Consider the following 20,670-nt stretch of genomic DNA (forward strand, 5'->3'; position numbering starts at 1 on the left):
GCCTTCAAAATGAAACAGTGTACAAGAACTGTTGCCTGTGTTATTGTCATTGCAGTGCTCTTGTATTATTTTCTACTTCAGAAAGCTAAACTCTAAAAGGATCTTGAAAACTTCTTAGTAGATATTGGTAAGAGAGAATGATTTCTATAATATCATTATGTTTTTACTGAAAACAAAGAGTCGGACATGACTGAGCAACTGAATTGAACCGAAAGTTAAAAATACTATAAAACTTATAATTTGATTTGGTTTACAAGATATTAAAATAGCAAGGTGAAAATGAAAAACAAATAGTGAATAATCTGTATATTTTATTACTGCGAGTAAATATGGTTAAGCAAGATAGCTCTAAGGCCACATTGTAATCCTTAATGATATTTAATTATTTGGTTACTATAAGTATCATGTAATTATTCCATAAGATTAGCTTTGGTAAACTGGAACATTAAATAAATTAACAGTGGGTTGAAATATTTAGGCCACAATGTTTCCCATGCAAGATCTTCCTGACAATTGTATTCAAAATATTTATTCTATTTAGTTAACCTACATTCACTACTTTTCCATGTATTTCTTAGGTTATTTCACTGAATATGTAAATATATCATCTATCTATCTATTTATATATCTTCTGAAATGGTAAAAATACCCCTCTAGTCTCTTTTGATCTTTAGTAAAATGTAGGCCTTAAGTCTGGAGAAGGCAATGGCACCCCACTCCAGTACTCTTGCCTGGAAAATCCCATGGACAGGGGAGCCTGGTAGGCTGCAGTCCATGGGGTCGTGAAGAGTCAGACACGACTGAGCCACTTCACACTCACTTTTCACTTTCATGCATTGAAGAAGGAAATGGCAACCCACTCCAGTGTTCCTGCCTGGAAAATCCCAGGGATGGCGGAGACTGGTGAGCTGCTGTCTATGGGGTCACACAGAGTCGGACACGACTGAAGCGACTTAACAGCAGCAGCAACAGGCCTTAAGTACCCACACACTGAATTAAGAATTTCTGATTATTTATTAATTTGGGATTGCATGGAAGAACTGCAATTACAGGTACATTGCCTTTATTCAGTTTTAGTTTTTAGCTCAATTTGATTCTGCTACTAAAAGTTGTGGAGAAGCAAATGCTATAAAGAAAAGCTGAATTTCTAGATAAATTCAGCTTTGACTACAGTGATAACAATGATAAAGCATCTTTTAAATATGAAAAGAACTTTGAGGCAATGCTAGTATATTTATGAACAATTTTAAAATAAATTGAAAATGCAATACTATTTCATATATAAATTCCATACGAAAATAAACTTGGAATTTTGAATAAAAGTAAAAGAAAGGTTTCCCAGTGCTGCCAACTTTTGATGAAACCAGAGTTAAGACAAATATTTGCCACCACTAAGCCCCCAAACTCTGAGACTTTTATTTCATCTTCAGCCTTTCTAATACTTTTCTCTCTCCATTTCCTGATCTTTCCTATGTTTATCCATGGTCCTTAGTCTCTTTCTGCTTTTTGTTCCTTTTTGTTTTCTTTTCACTCAGTCAAATTTTCCACTTCACTTCTCTACCCATTCTTATCTCAATATCCTTGAAAAACTACATGATATTGTTCTACAGGAAAAAAAAAATTCACATCTGTCTTCCGGTGGTTCAGTTCAGGTTCAGTCAGTTGCTCAGTCATGTCTAACTCTTTGCGACCCCACGAATTGCAGCATGCCAGGCCTCCCTGTCCATCACCAACTCCCGGAGTTTACCCAAACTCATGTCCATCGAGTCGGTGATGCCATCCAACCATCTCATCCTCTGTCGTCCCCATCTCCTCATGCACCCAATCCCTCCTAGCATCAGAGTCTTTTCCAATGAGTCAACTCTTGGCATGAGGTGGCCAAAGTATTGGAGTTTCAGCATCAGTCCTTCCAATGAATATCCAGGACTGATCTCCTTTAGGATGGACTAGTTGGATCTCCTTGCAGTCCAAGGGACTCTCAAGAGTCTTCTCCAACACCACAGTTCAAAAGCATCAATTCTTCGGTGCTCAGCTTTCTTCACAGTCCAACTCTCACATCCATACATGACTACTGGAAAAATCATAGCCTTGACTAGACGGACCTTTGTTGGCAAAGTAATGTCTGTGCTTTTTAATATGCTATCTAGGTTGGTCAAGAAATGTAAACTGTTCTCAACATATTAGATACTTTCTTTCATTCTTCTCACTGCTGTGCCACTTCTCATTGTTCTCTAACTCAACTCTGTTTCAATATGAAAACTGCTCTCACTAAAGCCACTGCTGCTGCTGCTAAGTCACTTCAGTCGTGTCCCACTCTGTGCGACCCCATAGACGGCAGCCCACCAGGGTCCCCTGTCCCTGGGATTCTCCAGGCAAGAACACTGGAGTGGGTTGCCATTTCCTTCTCCAATGCATGAAAGTGAAAAGTGAAAGTGAAGTCACTCAGTCGTGTCTGACTCTTCGCGACCCCATGGACTGCAGCCTACCAGGCTCCTCCGTCCATGGGAGTTTCCAGACAAGAGTACTGGAGTGGCGTGCCATTGAGTTTATTTAGTATCCCCTAAGTTTGCTCATCTTCAGAATGTCTTTCTTCTCTTCTAAATTTTCTTCTTTCTGTGCAAAGTTTTAAATGACATAATGCTTTTCTGTGTTCTAAATCTGCTCACTTCTGAAAAAAATTTTAAATGATGAAATTGCATTATTCTAATATAACTTTTCCACTACTAATTTTCATGTATGATAGTAAGAGTAAATAAAATAAAAAATATTCAGGTTAGTATATGCTTTTATTTCAACTACACTCAGCAGATTCTGTTTTAAAAATAAATGATGTCCTTTTTCCATTTATTACATTGCATTTCAGAGGTCATCTATTAAGGATATGGAAACAAAAAATGCAACGGAGCTGAGAGAATTCATTCTCACAGGACTTACACAACAACCAGAGTGGCAAATTCCCCTGTTTCTGCTGTTCTTTATGATATATCTCATCACCATCATGGGAAACACTGGTTTGATTTCACTCATCTACAATGACCCTCAACTTCATATCCCAATGTACTCTTTTCTTGGGAATTTGGCCTTTGTGGATACTTGGTTATCATCCACAGTGACCCCCAAGATGCTAGTCAACTTCCTGGTCAAGAGTAAGACAATCTCTCTCTCTGAATGCAAGGTACAATTCTTTTCCTTTGCAATCAGTGTAACCACAGAATGTTTTTTGCTGGCAACAATGGCATATGATCGCTATGTAGCCATTTGCAAACCGTTATTTTATCCAGTGATTATGACCAATAGACTATGCATGCAGCTGCTAGTCTCATCATTTGTAGGTGGCCTTATTCATGCCTTAATTCATACAGGTTTTTTATTCAGATTAACCTTTTGTAACTCTAACATAATACTTCATTTTTACTGTGATGTCATGCCACTGATTAAAGTTTCTTGTACTGATCCTTCTATTAATATTCTGATGATATTTATTTTCTCTGGCTCAATACAGGTGTTCACCATTCTGATAGTTCTTGTCTCATATACACTTGTTCTCTTTACAATATTAAAAAAGAAATCTTTGCAAGGCTTAAGGAAGGCCTTCTCCACCTGTGGGGCCCACCTCCTGTCTGTCTCTTTATACTATGGGCCTCTTCTTTTCATGTATGTGGGGCCTGGATCCACACAAGCAGATGACCAAGATATGATGGACTCTTTATTTTACACTGTCATAATTCCTTTCTTAAATCCAATTATTTACAGCCTGAGAAATAAGAAAGTTATAGATTCCCTGACAAAAGTGTTAAAGAGAGATGGTTGTATCTCATAGTATTATCGGTACTCTTTTCATTTAAATATTAACGAAATTATGTGGTTTAGATGTTGCTATGTGATAGTGTTCAGTTTTTTTTGGATGTATAATTGTTCTATTATTTTAGTGACTTAAGACATTAGTAACTAATAAATCTCATAAAATAGATTTATATTCTTATTCAAAACACATAAAAATTTAATCCTCTTTATAGAATACTAAAATAAAGCAAAAAACCCCAAATATTTTCTATGCCTGTATGTGCTTCAATGTGGTTTTAAAATGCATTGAATATTAAAACAGAGCAGTTCCTCTGAAGGAGACTTGTTTATGATGTCTTTGACACTTATAAGTCAATCACATTTAACTCCAAAGTGGAGGCAGATTGGTATTTGAATGAAGAGAGGCAAACCCTAGGAATTCTACTGGCCATCAAAAGGTCTTACATTCCACTTTATTTGGTGCATGGTGAATTTCATGTCTCATGGGAATCAACTTTCATATCACAGAAAGAAATAGGAAAGCAATGAGAAAAAAAAAAAAATGACAGGGCATCTAAGATAATGAAGACAAAGAGCTAGACTATGAGAGATGCTTTTACCTTAGTGTGCTCCAAGAGAGACACAAAAGGCAAGTTATCTCTCACTATCTTTGATGATTTCTAAAGTCCTTTCTAGCTGTGTATGTATTTGTAGGTCAATCTGGAAAACTTTTCTAAGAAAGTTAATAGATAAGTTGAAGGTTTAGGATGGATAAGAATGAAGAGGCAGAATTGGGAAATAATGGTCAATAGTCCTAGAATTTTTTTTAAGTGACATTAATTAGAAAAAGAAATAGTCACATGTAAAGGTTATTGGAATGTGTGGATGACAATGAGAAGTTTTGCATACTAACATGCATACTAACAAAGTTCAAATAATGTTAAGATATGATACCATACTGCCCAGTGAGTGGCTAGCAAAGACATGAATAAGAGTTTGGATGTGTGTGCTCCAGATGTTCATTTTCATTCCATACTCTAAGACTAATGAGTGATTCACCATCAGGTCCACCCCTTGTCTTCCTCTCACTATTGATTCTAGGTATATTCTTGCTGATACCACTGTGACCCTCACCTTCATAACCACCTACCTCTAAAACTCTAATTACTTGTTGCCTCCATTCTGCTGATTCTCTCTTATGTCCCAAACATATCTGCCAGATTTTTCTTTGTAAAAAAAACTGAGATTAAATCATATAACTCCTCAAGGATTTTTAATGGACTCTCGTTATTACTGAGTTTTCCAAATTTGCTGACATACTGAGTGCAACACTTTAACATCATATTAGGTAGTCATTAAGGGAATCAATGGTGTTATCAGAGGAATTTTATTTTATTATTCCTTCCTCTTCTGGCAAGTGCACATAGTTAAAATGTATATAAGCAGCATTTTCCTGGGCCTGGAAAATTAAGCCTCCAAAGTGAATCTGTGGAAAGAACTGTCACGTTACTGTCATTCTGGTGCTCTTGTATTATTTTTTGCTTCTGAAAGCCAAACTCTCAAAGAATCTCAACAATTTCTTAACAGATATAGGTAAGAGAGGATGACTCTTATAATATTCATTTTAAATAGAAATTTAAAATACTTTTAAATTTATAATAATTTTGATTTGGTTTACAAGATACCTGAACAGTCAGTTGAAAATTGAAAGTAAATAGTGAATAATCTGTTTATTACTGTGAGTAAATATGAATAAGCAGAATAGTTCTAAGGCTACATTTTACCATTTAATCATACTTAATAATCTACTTAGCATAATCACAAGACTCCACAAGATAAGAGTTGGTAAACTAGAACATTAAATTAAAAGTTGATTTAAATATTTAGGTCACAATGTTTCCTGTGTAAGTAATCTTTCTGATAATTGTGTTCAAAATATTTATTCCATTTAATTAACTACACTGGTGGATTAAATTTTAAGTTATATCACCTAAATAGTAACCCCTCTATCCTTTCATCCACTCCTTAATTATTTCATTGAATATATCTGTGTACATATATATGCAAAAGTGCTGGAAACGGCCCTCAATCATTTTGACCTTTATTACTTCATAAGTACCCATACACTGAATTGAGAATTTTTCATTATTTACTGATTTGGGACTGACTGGAAGGAAAGCATATTTCAAATAAATACACAGTTAACAGCTGCAGTTATTGGCACTGGTTATTTATATGACCTTTATTCAGTTCCAGTCTTTGGCTCAATTTTATTCTGCTAATAAAACCTGTGGATAAGCAAATACTGTGACGGAAAACCAGAAGGATTTCTAGAGAAAGTCAGCTCTAATCTCTAATAGCAAAGGTAAAGTATCTTTCAAACATGAAAAGAAGTTTGATGCAGTGTTAGTATATTTATAGGCAATATACATTTCTGAAGTCAATTTATTTCAATTAAACACTGTCATACACAAATTCCGTAGGAATAAAAACTTGGATATTTGAAGGAAAAAAAAAAAAGGAAAGTTTCCCAGAGTTGAAAAATTTCAAGGAAAACTACGGTTAATATAAACATAAACCCCCAAACCGTTGAGACTTTCCCCTTATTTAATCTTCAGCCTTTCCCTGATACTTCCTCTCCCTCCTCATTTCCTTCTCTTTTTACACTTATCCATCTATGCTCCTCCCTCTCTTCCTGCTTTTTGTTGTTTCATGTTTTCTTTCCACGCACCTACACTTCTCATTCTACTTCTCTACTCACTCTCATCTCAATGCCCTCCTCTATCTCTTTTGAAAAATTTCATGACATTTTTGTACAAGAAAAAAAAAAAAATCTCATCTGTTCTTCACATCTCAGATACTCTGTTTCATTCTCCTCACTGCTGTGCCATTGGCTTCCATTCACTTTCCAGTGTTCTTTGATTCAGTTCTATGACAAAATGGAAACTGCTCTCACTAAAGCCACTAAGAATCTCTTAATTCCCACACTCAGTTATCTCTGTTCACTCCTTATCTTACAAGAGCGGTTACTTCACTTTGGGCACTCTACTTTCCTTTGTGCTTTTAAAGTATTTTCCTCTCTTTGAGTTCCCTACATTCAGCTTTCCAACTCCTTCCCTCTTCTCTGATCACTCTGCTCAGTAGCCTTTTCTGGTCTTTCCTTTTCTCTTTTTTTGGGTGAGCTAGTACTCTTGGTTCCAAGAGGAAAACCGTTAATTGAATGAAAACTGAATCCAACAAAGAAATGCTAGGAAAGTTGGAGAAACCCACTGGAGAAATGGGTAGTCAACACTCCAAATCATGTTCTAGCTCTAGCTGAATAGCCCTGATGTCATTGTTGCTGAACTTAAATACCACAAATCACACTGAAAATGCCATTGTGATGGGCACAGGATTCATTTTCTGAGGACATGATACTGTTCCCTTGGTTGAATTGGCAACCAAAATTCTCTTCTGCACACATCAAGTCTTTGTCATTCTCTCTATATATTCCAAATTCAGTGTATGTGCAGTAGCATTACTAGCAGTAGATCAAGCTCCTTTACATTAGGTTCAGGAAAAAGTCAGTTTCTAGAAGTTTGGTTTCTAGACTTACTAGATAGAAAATAGGATCAGGTGCTATGTATCTTAAATTATGTATATACTTATACACACACACACACACACATCCACTTTTAAATCTCTTTAAGTTTCCTCAAATTTATTTTCATGCTTTATTTCCCTTTACCTTATACACATTTTCCAATGAATAGATCATACTATATTTTAGCCACTTCTATGACTCCCAAGTCATTGTTTTTTATTTTTATTAAGGTTTTGTAGAATTATATTTGTAAAATTATATACCTGGGTGTTCAGAGGATGCTCATTGCAAAAACTGGCCATTTCATCTGAGCTTTCAAACATCAATTTTTGAAAACTGTTGGTGATTTAGGATTTTTTGAGCTGAAGCCACCCATTCTCCTTGTTAGTCCCTGCATTATACCTTTCTCTACTCCAAACTAAGATATTTTGGTTTGTTTGACCTCACACTACATCAGGGACACAAACCTGCATTCAGCAACACAAAGGAGTCTTCATTCTGATCTATTTCGGTCTCTCACTTTGTCTTCTTTGTCACTCCTAATGTCATATCACACATGAAATAAGAACTTCCCATACATTTAAATCACCTGGGGAATATTTATACAATATATATTATTAGACTTCATTCAAGATCTACTGATCCAAGTCTACAGTAATACTTCAGAATCTATAATTTGAACAAAATTTTCTCAGACAATTCAGATGTGTAATCTAGTTTGAGAGTCACTGGACAATAGCCACAACTTCCTGATTAGTATTTATGACACAAGTTTCTCTCCCTGCAGTCTATTTTCTGCAGTCAAATATTTAATTTCAAAAATAACAGATGTTGTCACTTCCTGTTTTATATGTTTCCATTTCTTGCTTATTTCTTGAAGAATATAGCTCAAGATCATTCATATGGCATTCAATTCATTTTACAAACTGGGTCCTTCTAACATCTGTACTTAGATGCTGCATCCATGTCCTACACATAGAATTTTTTGACCTCCTTCTATAGCATCCCCTAATTTTGCCCAGAAAGTCTTCTTCTCTTCTAAATCTGTTCATTTTGGTGCAAATTTTTAAATGTTGTAATTGCACTGTTTTAACATAATTTATACAAGTAATTTTTATGTATGATGTAGTAAGATTAATAAAAAGCATTTAGATAGTATATGGGTTTATTTCAATTACATTCAACAAATATTGGTTTTAAAATTCTTGATAACTTTTTTTCCATTTACTGCACTTGTTTCAGAGGCTATCTATCAAGGATATGGAAACAAAAAATGCAACAGAGCTGACAGAGTTCATTCTCACAGGTCTCACACATCAACCAGAGTGGCAAATCCCCCTGTTCCTTCTGTTCTTGATGATATATCTCATCACCATCATGGGGAACCTTGGTCTGATTGCTCTCATCTACAATGACCCTCACCTTCACATCCCCAAGTACTTACCCCTGTTCCTTCTGTTCTTGATGATATATCTCATCACCATCATGGGGAACCTTGGTCTGATCGCTCTCATCTACAATGACCCTCACCTTCACATCCCCATGTACTTATTCCTTGGGAGTTTAGCATTTGTGGATGCCTGGGTATCATCTACAGTGACCCCCAAAATGCTGGTCAACTTCCTGGGCAAGAGTAAGATGACCTCTCTCTCTGAATGCAGGGCACAATTCTTTTCCTTTGTCATCAGTGTAACCACAGAATGTTTTCTTCTGTCAACAATGGCATATGATCGCTATGTAGCTATTTGCAAACCATTACTTTATCCAGTGATTATGACCGATAGACTATGCATGCAACTAGTAGGCTTATCATTTTTAGGTGGCCTTATACATTCCACAATTCACACAGGTTTGTTATTCAGAGTAACGTTTTGTAACTCTAATATAATACATCACTTTTATTGTGACATTATGCCACTGATTAAAATTTCTTGTACTGATCCTTCTGTTAATATTCTGATGGTATTCATTTTCTCTTGTTCAATTCAGGTGTTTACCATTCTCATTGTTCTTATCTCTTACTCACTTATTCTCTTTACAATATTAAAAAAGAAGTCTATACAAGGAATAAGGAAGGCCTTCTCCACCTGTGGAGCCCACCTTCTGTCTGTCTCTTTATACTATGGGCCTCTTCTCTTCATGTATGTGCACCCTGGATCTGAACAAGCAGATGATCAAGATATGATAGACTCTCTATTTTACACTGTCATAATTCCTTTCTTAAATCCAATTATCTACAGCCTGAGAAATAAGAAAGTCATAGATTCACTGACAAAAGTGTTAAAGAGATATTCTTAGATCTCATAATAATATCTGTTTTTACTAAAGCATTAAGTAAATTGTATAGTTTTGATCTTGCTATGTAATGATTAATAGTCAAAATTTTTTGTACTTATAATGTCCTATAATTTTAGGACTTATGTTAGTACCTAATAAATTCCCTAAATAATTTTTACTTCTTATTACAAAAATTTTAATTAACTGTTTATAGAATACCAAAACAAAGCAAAAAACAAAGGCAAACAATCATTTTATATGCTTTTATGTTCTAGAACATGACTAAAAATGCATAAAGTACTAAAATAGTAAAGTTCCTCTAAGGGGGAATCGTTTATGATATCTTTGATACTTATAAACCATAAACCTAGAGACAGAGACTCTTATTACTTTTAACTCCACAGTGGAGGCAGGTTGGTATTTGATTGAACAGAGGCACATCCCAGGAATTTCGTCTGCCATCAAAGGTCCCATATTCCACTTTATTCAGGCTATGGTAACTTTCATCACAAGAAACACTGGACTGGAGGAAACACAAGCTGGAATCAAGATTGCTAGGAGAAATATCAATCACCTCAGATATGCAGATGACACCACCCTTATGGCAGTAAGTGAAGAGGAACTAAAAAGCCTCTTGATGAAAGTGAAAGAGGAGAGTGAAAAAGTTGGTTTAAAGCTCAACATTCAGAAAACTAAGATCATGGCATCCGGGCCCATCACTTCATGGCAAATAGATGAGGAAACAGTGGAAACAGTGTCAGACTTTATTTTTATGGGCTCCAAAATCACTGAAGATGGTGATTGCAGCCACGAAATGAAAAAACGCTTACTCCTTGGAAGGAAAGTTATGACCAATCTAGACAGCATATTAAAAAGCAGAGACATTACTTTGCCAACAAAGGTCAGTCTAGCCAAGGCTATGGTTTTTCCAGTGGTCATGTATGGGTGTGAGAGTTGGACTATAAAGAAAGCTGAGCACTGAAGAACTGATGCTTTTGAACTGTGGTGTTGGAGAAGACTCTTGAGAGTCCCTTGGACTGCAAGGAGATCCAACCAGTCCATCCTAAAGGAGATCAGTCCTGGGTGTTCATTGGAGGGACTGATGTTGAAGCTGAAACTCCAATACTTTGGCCACCTGATGTGAAGAGCTGACTCATTGGAAAGACCTTGATGCTGGTAAAGATTGAGGGCAGGAGGAGAAGGGGACGACAGAGGACGAGATGGTTGGATGGCATCACCGACTCACTGGACATGGGTTTGGGTGGAGTCTGGAAGTTGGTGATGGACAGGGAGGCCTGGTGCGCAGTGGTTCATGGGGTCGTAAGGAGTCGGACACGACTGAGTGACTGAACTGAACTGAACTGAACTTTCACTTCTTGTGGTAATCACCTGTCATATCACAGAAAGAAAAGGAAAACAAGAAGGAAAAAAATGGCATGGGAGTAAGACAGTGAAAACAGAGCTACACTGCAAGAGATGCTCTTAGCTTAGAGTGATGCTTAGGAAAAGGCAAAGAGGCATGTTTCCTTTCATTGTCTATGACTTCTACAGTCCTTTTTGTGTCTGTATTCTATTGATCAACTTGAAAAGCTTCATTAACTAAGAAAGCTAGGAGATTAGATTGAAGATATATGCTGTATTGCCTAATAGAAGAAGAATGAAGGGGTAGGATAGAAAAAAATGGATCAATATTCTTTGAATTTTTAAAAAGTGAACCTAGTAAGAAACTAGAAACATGTAAAGATTATCAGATTATCAGGATGTGTGGTGGACAATGAGGAGATCTAAATGCATCTCATCAAAGTTCAAATAATGTTAAGATATGATATCGTGATGCCTGTGGGGTGGCTGGGAAAGAAATGAAAATGAACAAGAGTTTGCATATTTTTGCCCCAAAGTCCTTAAATGTTCATTTTCATCACACTCCATACTCTAAGAATAATGAGTGATTCACCTTCAGGTCCACCCCTTCTCTGCCTCCATCACTCATCCTAGGTACATTCTTACTGATACCACTGTGACCCTCACTTTCATAACCACCTACCTCTGTGATTTACAAAATCCCAGTTACTTATCCACTTCATTCTGCTCATTCTCTCTTATTTTCCAAACATATCTTCCAGATATTTCTTTGTAAAAAGAAGTCAGATTAAATCATATTACTCTTCAAAGATCTATAATGGATTGCCATTACCAGGTTTTTTGTGTGGTGTGTGTGTATGCATACACACAACATACATACTTTAGCATGTATTTATTTATACATGTGCATGTTCAGACTATATGATGTCTATATATGCATATATCTATATATCTATCTATGTATCTATGTATATCTTTCTGTCTCTATCTTCCTTACCCTGCATTTGTTCACTGTGGTATAAGTTGAGGTCCTTTCAGTTATACTATGGTTGAACTCTAAGTCCTTTGCTTCACAATTCTCCTGTGGACTCTCTTTTACATCAACAATAAGTTATTGAAAGACTCTGGATATGCTTCCCTCCTCAGTTATGTCCTTTTGCTCTGGTCTCGCCACAGAGAATCCACCTCCCCAGCCCCCACCTGCTCCTTCATAATTTCCATGGTGTCTTTCTTCAAGGTCTATCTTGTACCTTAGAGTGTATGAGATCCACTTTCAGATTGCCCTAAAGAGGATGGCAATGACCACTCATTCGAAACACTGTTAGTTTATTTACTCTTCTTAGACCACCCTTGGGCATGGATATTACTTACTTGGGGCCTAGAAACTCTTTTAGATAGCAACTTAGAAGTCTTAACACTCTGTATTTTTTGCAGTGAATGGCAGAATAGCTTGCACATATGAATTTCTAAACAAGTATTTGTGAAATATTTATGAAACTAAAAAAAAATCACAGTACAAATATATAGAATGCAATAAGAGTGCACCACTCTTTTTGAATCTTGTAACAAAGCACAAGAAGATTCCTTGGTTTGAGATGGTTACTGCATGCAGCTTGGCTTCTGTTATATTTCCTTTTAGTTTTCAAAATAAAGCAAAAACTCATTAAAGGAACAGTGCATTTTTATATTAGTATAGGGTTTTTCAGAATAACAGAACCAAAATATATATTTAGTTGACCATTATATCTAGTACTGTGGGCAAGAATCCCTTAGAAGAAATGGAGTAGCTCTCATGGTCAACAAAAGAGTTTGAAATGCAGAACTTGGGTGAAATCTCAAAAATGTCAGGATGATCTCAGTTCACTGCCAAGGCAAAGCATTCAACATCACAGTCATCCAAGTCTATGTCCCAGCAACTAGTGCTGAAGAAACTGAAGTCAAACGGTTCTTTGAAGACCTACAAGACCTAGAACTAACAGCAAAAAAAAAAGATGTCCTTTTCAGCATAAGGGCTGAAAGGCAAAAGTAGAGAGTCAAGAGATACCCAGAATAGCAGACAAGTTTGGCCTTGGAGTGCAAAATTGTTGTTCAGTCGTTCAGTCGTGTCTGACTCTGCAGCTCCATGGACTGCAGCACACCAGGTTTCCCTGTCCTTTACTATCTCCTGCCATTTGCTCAAACTCATGTCCATTGAGCTGATGATGCCAACCAACCACCTCATCCTCTGTTGTCCCCTTCTCCTCAGGTCCTCAATCATTCCCAGCATCAGGGTCTTTTCCAAATGGGTCAGCTCTTTGCATCATGTGGCCAAAGTATTGGAGCTTCAGCTTCAGCATCAGTCCTGCCAATGAATATTCAGACTTGATTTCCTTTAGGATTGACTGGCTTGATCTCCTTGCAGTCCAAGGGACTCTGAAAAGTCTTCTCCAGCACCACAACTCGAGAGCATCAATTCTTCAGTGCTCAGTTTTCTTTATGGTCCAACTCTCACATTTGTACATGACTACTGGAAAAACCATAGCTTTGACTATACAGACCTTTGTCAGCAAAGTGATGACTCTGCTTTTTTAATATGTTGTCTAGTTTTGTCATAACTTTTCTTCCAAGGAGCAAGTGCCTTTAAATTTCGTGGCTGTAGTCATGGTTCACAGTTAATTTGGAGCCCTAGAAAAGACTATCTGCCACTGTTTCCATTTTTTCCCCCATCTATTTGCCATGAAGTGATGGGACAATGATCTGAGTTTTTTGAATCCTGAGTTTTAAGCCAAGAGTTTTAATAACTTAAGTTGCTTTACTTACTTGAGGGACAATTAAAAAATATGGATTATTAGACTTTATTATTAACCCACTAAATCAATATGTACATTAAACCTCATAACCTATATTTTACGCAAAAAGTTCCTTAGCCAATTCTAATGTGTAATCTGGTTTGGAAACCACTGGACAATGTAACAGCTTCCTGACTAGTATTCCTGACTGTAATTTCCACTCCCTGTAGATTATTTTCTATACTACCTCATACAAATTTTTAAAAATATCTTACAGTGCCATTTGTATCTCTTATTTTCAGTGTATACATACTAGCTGATGAGTAATGTTCAAGATACTTTGCAAGCCATTCAATTTATTTCATTATCTAAGTCTTTCAAACTTCTTTTCCCTAGACCCTATATCCATGTCCTATATACAATTCCCTATCACACTCCACCCTGCTTCCCCAAATTTCACACGTGTTTAGAATGTCTTTCATTTTTCTAAATCTGTTCATTGCTTCACATTTTTTGAATTTAAATAAGAATTTATTTCCATTCCCCCCCAAAAGATCCATATTAAATGGTAATAAATATTTATCCCATTGATTTCAGAAAATATACAGTGAGGACATGGAAGAGCAACAGCATTGCTGACAGAGCTTGTTCTCACAGGACTTAAGTATCAACCACAGTGGCAAATCCCCTTGTTCTTGGTGATATACCTCATCACCATTGTGGGAAACCTTGGACTGATTCCTCTCATCTGCAATGACCCTCACCTTCACATTCCCACATACTTATTCCTTGGAAAATTGGCCTTTGTGGATGCCTGGATATCCTCCACAATGACTCCCAAGATGATGGTCAACTTCCGTGTCAAGAACAAAATGATCTCTCTCACTGAAAGCAAGATACGTTATTTTTCCTTTTGCAGTCAGTGTAATCACAGAACATTTTCTGCTGGCAACAATGGCATATGATCACTAAATGGCTATTTGCAACCCATTAATTTATCCAATGATCATGACCAGTAGGCTATGCATCTGGCTGTTTGTTTTGGCATTTTTAGGTGGCCTTTTCCATTCTGTAATTCATAATGCTTTTTAAATTCAAATTCAGTTCAGTTCAGTGGCTCAGTCATGTCCAACTCTTTCAATCCCATGAACTGGAGCATGCCAAGCTTCCCTGTCCATTACCAACTCCCGGAGTTTACTAAAACTCATGTCCATCAAGTCGGTGATGCCATCCAGCCATGTCATCCTCTGTCCTCCCCTTCTCCTCCTTCCCCCAATCCCTCCCAGCATCAGGGTCTTTTCCAATGAGTCAACACTTCACATGATGTGGCCAGAGTATTGGAGTTTCACTTTAGCATCAGTCCTTCCAATGAACACCCAGGACTGATCTCCTTTAGATGGACTGGTTGGATCTCCATGCAGTCCAAGGGACTCTCAAGAGTCTTCTCCAGCACCACAGTTCAAAAGCATCAATTCTTTGGTGCTCAGCTTTCTTCACAGTCCAACTCTCACATCCATACATGACCACTGGAAAAACCATAGCCTTGACTAGACAGACCTTCGTTGGCAAAGTAATGTCTCTGCTTTTCAACATGCTATCAGGTTGGTCATAGCTTTCCTTCCAAGGAGTAAGCATCTTTTAATTTCATGGCTGCAGTCACCATCTTCAGTGATTTTTGGAGCCCCCAAAAATAAAGTCTGACACTGTTTCCACTGTTTCCGCATCTATTCCCCATGAAGTGATGGGACTAGATGCCATGATCTTAGTTTTTTGAATGTTGAGCTTTTAAGCCAACTTTTTCACTCTCCTCTTTCACTCTCATCAAGAGGCTTTTTAGTTCCTCTTCACTTTCTGCCATAAGGGTGGTATCATCTGCATATCTGAGGTTATTGATATTTCTCCCAGCAATCTTGATTCCAGCTTGTGCTTCTTCCAGCCCAGCGTTTCTCATGATGTACTCTGCATATACGTAAAATAAGCAGGGTGACAGTAGACAGCCCCGAAGTACTCCTTTTCCTAGTCCGTTGTTCCATGTCCAGTTCTAACTGTTGCTTCCTGGCCTGCATACAGGTTTCTCAAGAGGCAGGTCAGGTGGTCTGGTATTCCCATCTCTTTCAGAATTTTCCACAGTTTATTGTCATCCACACAGTCAAAGGCTTTGGCATAGTCAATAAAGCAGAAATAGATGTTTTTTCTGGAACTCTCTTGCTTTTTCAATGATCCAGCAGATGTTGGCAATTTGATCTCTGGTTCCTCTGTCTTTTTTAAAACCAGCTTGAACATATGCAAGTTCACAGTTCACGTATTGCTGAAGCCTGGCTTGGAGAATTTTGAGCATTACTTTACTAGAGTGTGAGATGAGTGCACTTGTGTGGTAGTTTGAGCATTTTTTGGCTTTGCCTTTCTTTGGGATTGGAATGAAAACTGACCTTTTCCAGTTCTGTGACCACTGATGAGTTTTCTAAATTTGCTGGCATATTAAGTGCAGCACTTTCATAGCATCATCTTTCAGGATTTGAAATAGCTCAATTGGAGTTCTGTCACCTCCACTGACTTTGCTCGTAGTGATGCTTTCTAAGGCCTGCTTGACTTCACATTCCAGGGTGTCTGGCTCTAGGTGAGTGATCACACCATCGTGATTATCTTGGTCATGAAGATCTTTTTTGTACAGTTCTTCTGTGTATTCTTGCCACCTCTTCTTATTATCTTCTGCTTCTGTTAAGTCCATACCACTTCTGTCCTTTATCGAGCCCATCTTTGCATGAAATGTTCCCTTGGTATCTCTCATTTTCTTGAAGAGATCTCTAGTCTTTCCCATTCTGTTGTTTTCCTCTATTTCTTTGCATTGATCACTGAGGAAGGCTTTCTTATATCTCCTTGCTATTCTTTGGAACTCTGCATTGAGATGCTTATATCTTTCCTTTTCTTCCTTGCCTTTTGCTTCTCTTCTTTTCACAGCTATTTGTAAGGCCTCCTCAGACAGCCATTTTGCTTTTTTGCATTTCTTTCCCATGGGATGGTCTTGATCCCTGTCCTGTACAATGTCAAGAACCTCCGTCCATAATCAGGCACTCTGTCTATCAGATCTAGTCCCTTAAATTTATTGCTCACTTCCACTGTATAGTCATAAGGGATTTGATTTAGGTCATACCTGAATGGTCTAGTGGTTTTCCCCACTTTCTTCAATATAAGTCTGAATTTGACAATAAGGAGTTCATAATCTGAGCCACAGTCAGATCCCGGTCTTGTTTTTGCTGACTTTATAGAGCTTCTCCATCTTTGGCTGCAAAGAATGTAATCAATCTGATTTCGGTGTTGACCATCTAGTGATGTCCATCTGTAGAGTCTTCCCTTCTGATGTTGGAAGAGGGTGTTTGCTATGACCAGTGTGTTCTTTTGGCAAAACTCTATTAGCCTTTGCTCTGCTTCATTTGGTATTCCAAGGCCAAATTTGACTGTTACCCCAGGAACAATAGGAAGTTTCTTGACTTCCTACTTTTGCATTCCAGTTTCCTATAATGAAAAGGACATCTTTTTTGGGTGTTAGTTCTAAAAGGTCTTGTAGGTCTTCATAGAACCGTTCAGCTTCTTCAGCATTACTGGTTGGGGCATAGACTTAGATTACTGTGATATTGAATGGTTTGCCTTGGAAACGAACAGAGATCATTCTGTCATTTTTGAGATTGCACCCAAGTACTGAATTTTGGACTCTTTTGTTGACCATGATGGCTACTCCATTTCTTCTAAGGGATTCCTGCCCACAGTAGTGGATATAATGGTCATCTGAATTAAATTCATCCATTCCAGTCCATTTTAGTTCGCTGATTCCTAGAATGTTGATGTTCACTCTTGCCATCTCCTGTTTGACCACTTCTAGTTTGCCTTAATTCATGGACCTAGCATTCCAAGTTTCTATGCAATATTGCTCTTTACAGCATCGGACCTTGCTTCTATCACCAGTCCCATCCCCAACAGGGTGTTGTTTTTGCTTTGGCTCCATCCCTTCATTCTTTCTGGAGTTACTTCTCCACTGATTTCCAGTAGCATATTGGGCACCTACCAACCTGGGAAGTTCCTCTTTCAGTATCCTATCATTTTGCCTTTTCATACTGTTCATGGGGTTCTCAAGGCAAGAATACTGAAGTGGTTTGCCATTTCCTTCTCCAGTGGACCACATTCTGTCAGACTTCTCCAACATGACCCACCCGTCTTGGGTGGCCCCATACGGTATGGCTTAGTTTCATTGAGTTAGACAAGGCTTCTGTCCGTGTGATCAGATTGACTAGTTTTCTGTGATTATGGTTTCAGTGCGTCTGCCCTCTGATGCCCTCTGGCAACACCTACCATCTTACTTGGGTTTCTCTTACCTTGGACGTGGGGTATCTCTTCATGGCTGCTCCAGCAAAGCGCAGCTGCTGCTCCTTACCTTGGACGAGGGGTATCTCCTCACGGTTGCCCCTCCTAACGAATTTTCTGCAATTCCATCATAGTACATCAATTTTACTGTGATCTTATACTATTGTTTAAGATTTCCTGCACTGGTCCTTCCATTAAATATCTGTTGATATTTATTTTCTCTGGGTTTATACAGGTATTCACTATTCTCATTGTTCTTGCCTCTTTTACACTTGTTCTCTTTAGAATTTTGAAAAAGAAGTCTCTACAATGCATAAGGAGGGCCTTCTCCATTTGGCAGCCCATCTGATATCTGTCTGTTTATACTATAGGGCTTTTCTCTTCATGTATATGCACCCTGGATCTGCACAAGCAGATGATGAGGATATGATGGACTCTCTGTTTTACATTGCCATAATCCCTTTGTTAAATCCAGTTATATACAACCTAAAAAATAAGAGAGTTGTAGACTCACTGGCAGAAATAGTACAGAGAAATGCTTAGAATTCATACTAGTATCAGTCTTCCCTTACTAATACAAGTCATATAATAATACAGGTTAGATGGTGCTATATGACAGTTAATGTTCAAAGTTCTTTGCACTTATAATCACCCTAGAGTTTTAATGACTTAAGGTAGGAGTGCTAGTAAATATGTGCATATGCCATTAAAATTTTAGAAAACACAGAATAGTATTTAATCAAGTATTCATGTCATATTAGAATAATTAAAGAAAACATTAAAATATTTTATACATATGTTCTCAATATGGCTTCATAAATGCATTAAGCACTACAATACTGTAATCACTCTGAAAAAATATGAATATGATGCATTTGCTATTAGTAGAGCTGTGCAATCTGGAGACTCATAGTATACTTAACTCTACAATGGAGACAGGATTGTGTTTGAGTGAACAGAGGCCAATCCTGAGAGAGTAAGAGGGTACTTCCTTGCCATGTTGCCATGTCACTAATTCAGAAAGCTAAGAGATGAGATGCAGATTTAACTGAGATGGGAATAGGAAGGAAAAAAGAACCAGCAGAATAGGAAGGTAATGGTTTGGACCATCCAACACTTTAAAAATAATGAAACTGATAGAAAGAAAAAAAAATAATATGTTAAGTTTACAGGATTGTGTTGATGAAAGCAAGAGTCTTCAATTGCATATTGCCAAAGTTCAAATAACATTGAGATGATAGGATATCAGAGTGTTCAGTGACCAGCTGGGAAAAGACATGGAAATGAGCAAGAGTTTGAACGTTTTGTGCCCCCACACTTTTTAAATGTTATGGTAGCTTTTGTCGTTTTCTAGACTGTATGAAAAAGAAGTGATTCATGTTCAGATTCATTCCTGACCTTCCAATCTCCTCATTGTTCTACATATATTTAGAGTGAGTTCCTCACCCTAGAACTACTCACATCTGTCTGTCATTTGAAATAATCTTGTTTTCAAGTGATGAGTCCAGGGAGATTACTGGGCTTGGGATGGCTACTAAGTGCCAGATCACCTTCCTAGGTTTTTTCAAGACAATCTCAAGGATCATACACCTAAAGTGAATTAATCATGTTCTTTTTATCACAAAGATTAGCTCATGGGATATATCAGGAGAAGAATGTTAATTAGATGTTTGGATTAAAGATACAAACTATAAATATTTATAGAATATATCACTATTACATATTTATGAAGTACAGGTCACAAGATTAGAACAAATCTTCTGCTCTCTTTTGTATCCCGAAGGATATTCCCAAGCCCCGGAGAGAAAGTAAATGATTCACAGTCCAGGAACTTTTATTATTTCTCCTTAGACAATCTATGCTATTGCATATATCCTTCTTTGGCCAATTTTTGTTGCTTCATAACATTCCCATTGTTTTGATTTTTCCTGTGAGTTGTCTAAATATTTGTTTGTTCATACACTGTTATGACTAAAAGGCTATGTTGCCAATACAAGCAACTAATACGTATTTCTTTGAAATGATAAAGGCTTGTTTTCCTAGTCGGCCTTTTGTTTGAATGAAAAGGTTGACATCAAAGTATGAGTCTACCAGCATGTGTATTACCTGTGTTGTCCTTCTTAAGCTTGGTGGGTATGAAGTAGGCAATGGGGGAGTCTGTCAGAAACTCAGGCTTCCTGTCTAACCTTCTCTCAAACATGTCTAAACTAGAGATTCTGTTGCTTTGATGTCTTCAGAAAATCCAACTTAATGCTTTTTAAAAATTCACTCAAATACCCTCTTCATTGATGTTCTCCTACTTGCACTTGGGTTACAGATTTTTTTTTTTCATTTTTGTATATTATATATGCCATTTCAGCTGCATTTGGGAAAGATGTAAAAAAAAAAACACTACAAAGCCCATATTTTAGAAGACATTTTGCAGATTTATTTAAAAAGAAACTATGATGTATGTACATTACTTAATGCTCTTTATACAAAAATATAATATCACAATTTTGTTCAGTTAATTCACTCTCTGGAACACTTCTGATATTGGAT

The 20,670-nt window shown here is 37.2% G+C and overlaps 2 protein-coding genes and 1 pseudogene across 2 annotated transcripts; all 3 read left to right on the top strand.

Annotated features, from left to right (window-relative positions):
* The first annotated feature begins 2,863 nt into the window (after window positions 1-2,863).
* Window positions 2,864-3,820, top strand: LOC102271746 (olfactory receptor 5H8). The gene has a single exon (XM_005905419.1). It carries the CDS (start codon window positions 2,882-2,884, stop codon window positions 3,818-3,820), a length of 939 nt encoding a protein of 312 aa, XP_005905481.1. The 5' UTR covers window positions 2,864-2,881.
* Window positions 3,821-8,584: 4,764 nt separating this feature from the next.
* LOC102271464 (olfactory receptor 5H8) lies at window positions 8,585-9,664 on the top strand. The gene is made up of 2 exons (XM_070370554.1): window positions 8,585-8,794; window positions 8,903-9,664. The coding sequence occupies exons 1-2, from the start codon at window positions 8,627-8,629 to the stop codon at window positions 9,662-9,664; spliced, it is 930 nt and encodes a 309-aa protein (XP_070226655.1). The 5' UTR covers window positions 8,585-8,626.
* Window positions 9,665-12,854: 3,190 nt separating this feature from the next.
* Window positions 12,855-18,672, top strand: LOC102271185 (olfactory receptor 5H2-like; annotated as a pseudogene).
* The last annotated feature ends 1,998 nt before the right edge of the window (window positions 18,673-20,670 follow it).

The sequence above is a fragment of the Bos mutus genome, chromosome 1, assembly GCF_027580195.1.
Source record: "Bos mutus isolate GX-2022 chromosome 1, NWIPB_WYAK_1.1, whole genome shotgun sequence".
Taxonomy (NCBI): Eukaryota; Metazoa; Chordata; class Mammalia; order Artiodactyla; family Bovidae; genus Bos; species Bos mutus.